At 39.5% G+C, this 6,470-nt stretch overlaps 1 protein-coding gene across 1 annotated transcript in view; it reads right to left on the bottom strand.

The window, feature by feature from the left end:
* The window catches only part of LOC118428708 (receptor-interacting serine/threonine-protein kinase 2-like), a 25,218-nt gene that overhangs the window by 16,522 nt on the left and 2,226 nt on the right, over positions 1–6,470 (bottom strand). Inside the window, exons 2-9 of the mRNA XM_035838849.1 lie at positions 6,045–6,281; positions 5,320–5,369; positions 3,896–4,048; positions 2,936–3,044; positions 2,330–2,527; positions 1,905–2,044; positions 1,089–1,138; positions 766–918 (exon numbers count right to left, since the gene is read on the bottom strand). Of these exons, the coding sequence (XP_035694742.1) occupies positions 766–918; positions 1,089–1,138; positions 1,905–2,044; positions 2,330–2,527; positions 2,936–3,044; positions 3,896–4,048; positions 5,320–5,369; positions 6,045–6,281 (1,090 nt within the window). The remainder of the gene's footprint in view (positions 1–765; positions 919–1,088; positions 1,139–1,904; positions 2,045–2,329; positions 2,528–2,935; positions 3,045–3,895; positions 4,049–5,319; positions 5,370–6,044; positions 6,282–6,470) is intronic.

Here is a 6,470-nt window from a genome sequence, read left to right as displayed (position 1 = left end):
ACATTTCAGTTGTGCTATTTGACACTGTCAAAGGCAAATCATTAGTGAAAAGAGTGAAAATAAGAGGGCCTAAACAACTTCCTTGGGGAACGCCACATTCAAGTACAGATGGTTCCGAAAAGTGCCCGTTAATATACACTACCTGCGTTCTGGCATGAAGATAACTTCTCATCCAAGCTAAAGGGCCCGAACTGAAACCATAGGATTGTAATTTTGCCAATAAGAGCTCATGGTCAACTAAATCGAATGCGGCACTGAAGTCGATATAAACAACCCCTACCATTTCGCCTTTATCCATAGCGGAGAGCCAATCATCCGTCATGCGTAATAAAGCAGTAGTCGTGGAATGATTTGGTCTATAGGCATGTTGGAAAGGTGTTACAATATCATTCAGTGCTGCATACTGCCAGATTTGATTGTGTACAACTTTTTCCAATACCTTACTCAGAGTAGGCAGTAGGCTAATAGGCCTGCTGTTGTTACCGGTCAGTGGTTTTCTGGTGTTCTTACGTAAGGGGCACACCTTAGCTCTCTTCCATTGGCTAGGAAAACAGCTGCTCATAAGTGACTGATTACAAATATGCCTTACAGGTGATGCAATATACACAGCTGATAATCTAACTAATTTGTTTTCGAGTTGATCAATACCACATGTGGATGACATCGGTATGTCTAACAGTAACCTAAGTATCTCATCATCACTGACTGGGTGGAACTGAAAACAACATGACTTATCTGACATAATTTGTTGAATTATTAAATTACCTTTCATAGTTGGCCTGCGCTGAGGAATATTTTCCCAACAGTCATACGTTAAAGCAACCATGCCACTGACTTCATTCTCACTGGGAAAGCAGCTCCGTTCTGGACGTTGTCCAGATCTGACCGCTGATGCAAGCATGTAATTTGCTGGTCCATCTGCCAAGATTGAAAGAAATGACAGAATTATGAATAAACAAAAAGTCAATATAATATGCCAGCAGAAGTGCAGTTTATTTTTTCCTTTTTCATTTATACTGATCTTAGCTAAAGGAAACTGCCAATGTCTTAAATACAAAGTTTCTGTATTCCGTTGTCAGAAGACTTACCTTGAAATGGTTCCTTCCTTGCCAAAATCTCCCAAAGAGTAATTCCGAAACTGGGACAGAAACAAAATCAATCATTCTGATTAGTAATACACACTAATTACACACTGATTACAATGAACATTGGGACAGTTCACTTTGGTATGGGTGGAAATAGTTTTAAGGGGTGTTTTTTTTTTCCAAGCAACTGTAAAAATGTTAGGAGTGATTTGAATACAACACCTAAGTATACAGAAGTCCTACACTAAATAACTTATTCATTTTGGAAATAACAGGCATTCATGTTCTTTTACAACAACCCAGTTGCCCCTGCTACAGCTGAAATATCCCAAGTAAACAAGCTATTTTCCTGCAGTCGGGCGTGCTGCAATTAAAGGGGTCCTGAACTGCAGAAGGGAGTGTTGTTTTCCAATAGATTAATAAAAAAAAGTATTGATAAATTCCCAATTAGCCGACTTCTTGCAGAATTTCAGTTATGGTGAATTATGCACAAAACCCTTGAAGACCCTACCCATGAATTTCCTATAGGTACAGACACTTCCTTCATCGTGAAAATTTCCGGCATAAATGATGGGCGATGTGCACAACAAGACGGCCAATTGTTTAGAAGATATACAAACAACACCTAACAAGGCAAGTTTTCAACATTGCCCTTCAAATTGGTTTTGGAACCAAACTTTTGTTACAGATCATGGGATTTTTGGATTTTGTAAAAAAAAAGCTATTAACTATTAACTTTTGACTTACCTGGTATCAATTTTATTGTTTCTTACATGTTGTATTTGGCAAAACATTAAAAAGTGCTCAATAAAGGCCTACCTGTAAACATCAAATTTGGTGTTCGGTTCTTGACCAGCAAAGCACTCTGGAGGCGCATGGGTGGGGGTGCGTCCCATTGGGCTCACAGACTTAACCAGCTCTGAGTTTTTCCTCCATTTTGCGATTCCGAAGTCACTTATCTGGATGAGAAAGAAACCTTTAATATTACTCAACTAGTTGCAGAAAACATTGAGCTTAATATAGGGTTAATGGACAGCCCTAAAGTGTATACAGTGCCATAATTCATGGCAAGTTCCTATAACCACCAAATGAACGACCGCGCTCGCTTAGTGGACAAGGACGTTTACATGTATGAGGTGGTTATAGGAACCAGCCATGAATGGATTAATGAAGGAATTAAGATTAATAAATGAAAAATAAATAAAAACATGTAGTCTTTTTAGTCTGACTGTGTCCCGACTCACCTTAGCATGGAAATCTTTGTCCAGTAGGACATTTTCTGCCTTCATGTCACAGTGGATGATCTGGGGGTCCAGGCAGTGCAGGAAGTTCAACCCCAGGGCGATCTCATGTGCAATCCTCCACCTAATGGCCCAGGGGAGAGGGACATTCTCCCGCTTAAGTAGACTCTTCAAGGAGCCATTCTCCATGTACGTCATTACCTGCATGTATATTGAGGAAAGACAGAAGCTTATAGACGTTATCACCAACAATACAAACATAACCTTACCTAAGACAAGCTGAAGAGTTCACTGATGTCAATTGTCCTTGTGAAATGTCCCTGTAAATAAGCCAATTCTGTACAAATAAAATGGTATCATTTCTAGCACAAACAATTGATGATAACTTTGTATTCTGCATTACCATGTAATACTTGTTTCTCATGGACCGAACCACTCAGATAGAGTGGCATAGTGTTTAGTCTAAAGTTATATAGAACTCTATATTACTGTTATAATATAAGCAACAGCCAACATAGTAGTCCTGATGTTCTGCAAAATGTGTGTACCACTCTAGAATTTGCCATACTTTGTACATGTTGCAATTTTTATGCAATAAAGATTGATTACCAAGGAGATACTGGTAGATCCCAAACAGATTCCACAGATGTCCACAATATGTGGTGATGTGCTGGCCAGCAACATCTTCTTAACTTCAGAGTAAAGGAGTGCTTTCTCCCTGTGTAAAGATAGTACAAAGTATGAATGACATGCCCATGATTGCTCTGTTAATTCCAAACCTGAGTCAAAATAAAGCAAATTAAAAGAGACCGACAAAATACATACAGCTTGAAGATGACTTCCACAATATGTAGTATTACCATGATCTAACTTTTTAAAACTTATTCTACCGGTATATCCATTCCGAGGTTTTTATTAAGTTATGGTAACCACAAATATCCAGATAGACAAACAGACAGACAAGCCAATATTCTGTGATGTTACAGTACATGACATGAGTTAATATACAGTATCCCTTTAGAGGCTCAACTCTCATCCATGTGAATTAGTTTCTTTTTTCTATCTAAATACAATCCACCGCTTTTGTCTTGCAAATCCAAGATTGCTCTGGTCTGGGGAAGTTTTTCTTTTTAGACATCTCTCTAATAAAGAAGTTAATTAGCCTTAGCTTGCTCAGGAATGTAAGTAATGTCCTTAACGTCTGTCTAATTTATCTCTTATCCGATTTGAAAGGTTTTAACAAAATGCCCCTGCACTTCCAAATCAAGCCACTACTAATACTAGGGGCCCCTGTACCACTACTTTAAAATCTATCTGCCACCAAAAAATCTAAAACCAATGGTATGCTGTCTGTACTGTATCTTCCTACTTGTCTTGCTTCTACCAGTTTAATCTACATCCTGCTCTGTGTTACTTGTATCTGAGATATCTTTTACAAGGGTGGAAGTGTCCTTCAACATTGCATTTGCAGTGTACATGATTGTTACATGATAGCATGTGTTTAGTCTCTGGTCTGGGTTAGTATGCTAAAGTATTACTCATTATGAAAGATGGTATTATCCAACTTACCCCTCTGCACTCACATGTAGAGTTTTGACAGCTATGTCTATTTGCCAATCAGTGTGAAAAGCTTTGTTTACACTGGCAAATCCACCTACACCGATCATCACCTCGTTGACCAGTTGGCTATCCTTCACGATGGGAAGATCAACTGTAAAGGGCCTGACAACAGTGAACATTACAAACAATAAAAGAAAATCATTTATCAATCATTCAAATGACATTGCATTGTCCAGGAGTTATCATCTAAAAGAGGTGCAGTATCAAGAACAAAAGTTGAATCTTGACCACTGAGCAAAAGTCTTAAGTAACTATTGAAACAATATCATTTGCATAATACGTGTCTTGAAATGCTCACTCTCTGGTCCTCAAAATAACTTGTCATATAATATCTCTTATATGTCATATAATATCCCTCTTTTGCCCCTTACTTAGTGTAACCTTAAGCAAGTTGTTCTCATTGAATATGAGAAGAAGCTTGGTATAAGCATAATCTATATCTTTTTGCAACTTGCAAATAGCTATGTCCATCTTCAAGAAGCAGGTTGGCATTTCCTTCCTTGATGCTAATGCTATCCTAATCTAAGTTTGGTTTTATTCACCCTTATTCAGGCTACATGTGTCACTAGCATGAATATGCCATCATATAGACAGGTGGCCACTGTAGAGAAAATACTGATCAATTGACCACGAGCAATAGATTAGATATTTGTCACCAAGTAACACTGTCTAGATTGTCTCAAAATTCAACTCACCCTGCCAAAGTCAAATCTACCGAAAATGATCAATAATGCCATGCGGAATGTTGGTAAATTCGCCGACAAAGACTTCTAACGTTCAAGGCAAGCGTACTCGCAAACTACGATTTTAAACTCGGATGACATAGTGCCACCGTATGGTCGCAATAGGCAGTGTTTCTGAATCGATGGGACCGGAAATCCTGTGGCCGTGGCCCCGTTGGACAGGTGGCCGTAATAGACTATTTCTTAACGCTTGCTCAATGGGATAAATCCAAGGGACAGACAAAAAGTGACCGTAATGGCCAGGTGGTCACTATGCAAAGGTGGCTGCTAATGTACAAAATTTCATGACAATCTATTCATAGATTGTAAGAAGTTATTGTAGTTTTTTTTTTTATTCCTTGTATAATAACATCCACTTGTAATTGTATCATATGTTTGCATAATATTATGTATTATTCTAAAGTGCGCAATTCAGTGTCTTTTAAGACGCTGGAATGTATTTTAGCGTTGTTGCATTGAACCAATAAACCAATTATTATCATTATAGCTTGCTGGAGTTTTATGCTGTTCAGCCACATAAAAACAAACTGCTATCTAATACATAACTTTCTAGCTAGGCAAATCAAGAGATTACGATTAAATCTGAATTGTAAGTCATCACTGCCATACTGGTATTGCATTTGTACATACCGTTCCTTGGTTTCATCACTCTTCTGCTTTCCCCTATAATGACCCTGGGCCTGGGAAGAATAAGCAAATTTGATTCACAGGATGTCAAAAACAACATCATAAGTTTAAAATATACTAGTATCATAAGTTTAAAATATACTAGTATCAAAATGCAAGAATAGGACATTCCAAATAGGACTCGCATGATTTAGTGAGAACCTGCAACACTTTTGGGCGATTCAAGATAGCGATGCGTCTTGTACTTTTTGCCGGGTGCAAAGTACTTGCCCGATCGGGCAAGAAGTGGGGTTGGTAATTAAAGCACTTGCCCGATGGGCACTTTCACTTTCCCTAAACAAGAGTGCAAGCGGGCTTGTCCAACCTGGTACCGGTACCAGTAGTAGCTTCTTGAGACCCAATTAACACAAAACTTCTGGAGCTACGCCAATTTTGTTTTTACACACATAGACCTGGGATTCCCGCTGCGCCCCAAACATTATTACAGTGACATGGAATGGACATGTCACTGGCAGCTAGGGTAGTGGCACTGTTCCTATCAGCTCAGTCTATAATTACTGTTACAGTAACATTACAAATATTTGATTCTACTTGAAACAAGACTCAAGTTCCTTTGGCCTAGTAGAAATTGTAAATTATCCTGTTGGGGCTGAACCAGAATTTCTTAACTGATCTAACAAATATGGATTACAAATTTCCCTTCCCCTAACACGAAAGATACAGGTTACCTTGTTTCCAGCCGGGCTGGCCCATGGCTGGACGCGCTGCTGTGGAGGTTGTTTCCCATCTGATGGGGCAGGTGGCAGGTTGGCTTGTGGCTGGTCATGGCGCTGTGGAGGTTGTCCCCTGTCTGATGGGGCGGGTGGCAGGTTGACTTGGGGCTGAGGCTGCTGGAGAGGCAGCTGTTGGGGTGTTTCCGCCACAACTGCTCGCCAAGTCGGTGGTTTCTTTGTCTCCTGTTTTACCTGAACAATGGTAAGTGTTCAATGCTGTCACAAGAAGTGAGGAAGACACAACAACAAAAGGAAAAGACGCAAAGAAGGAAACTTGGATATCAGTAGAAACAGCAAAGAAAGTCAAGATATACCTGCAACAAAAAGTGCAGAACTCAGGCTAGACAAACCTCGAGGGCTCTTCGAGCCTTCTCGTCGTGC

This window comes from Branchiostoma floridae, chromosome 13 (assembly GCF_000003815.2).
Source record: "Branchiostoma floridae strain S238N-H82 chromosome 13, Bfl_VNyyK, whole genome shotgun sequence".
Taxonomy (NCBI): domain Eukaryota; kingdom Metazoa; phylum Chordata; class Leptocardii; order Amphioxiformes; family Branchiostomatidae; genus Branchiostoma; species Branchiostoma floridae.
Note: the sequence above shows the minus strand (reverse complement) of the source record. Positions and strands in the feature narration are given on the sequence as shown.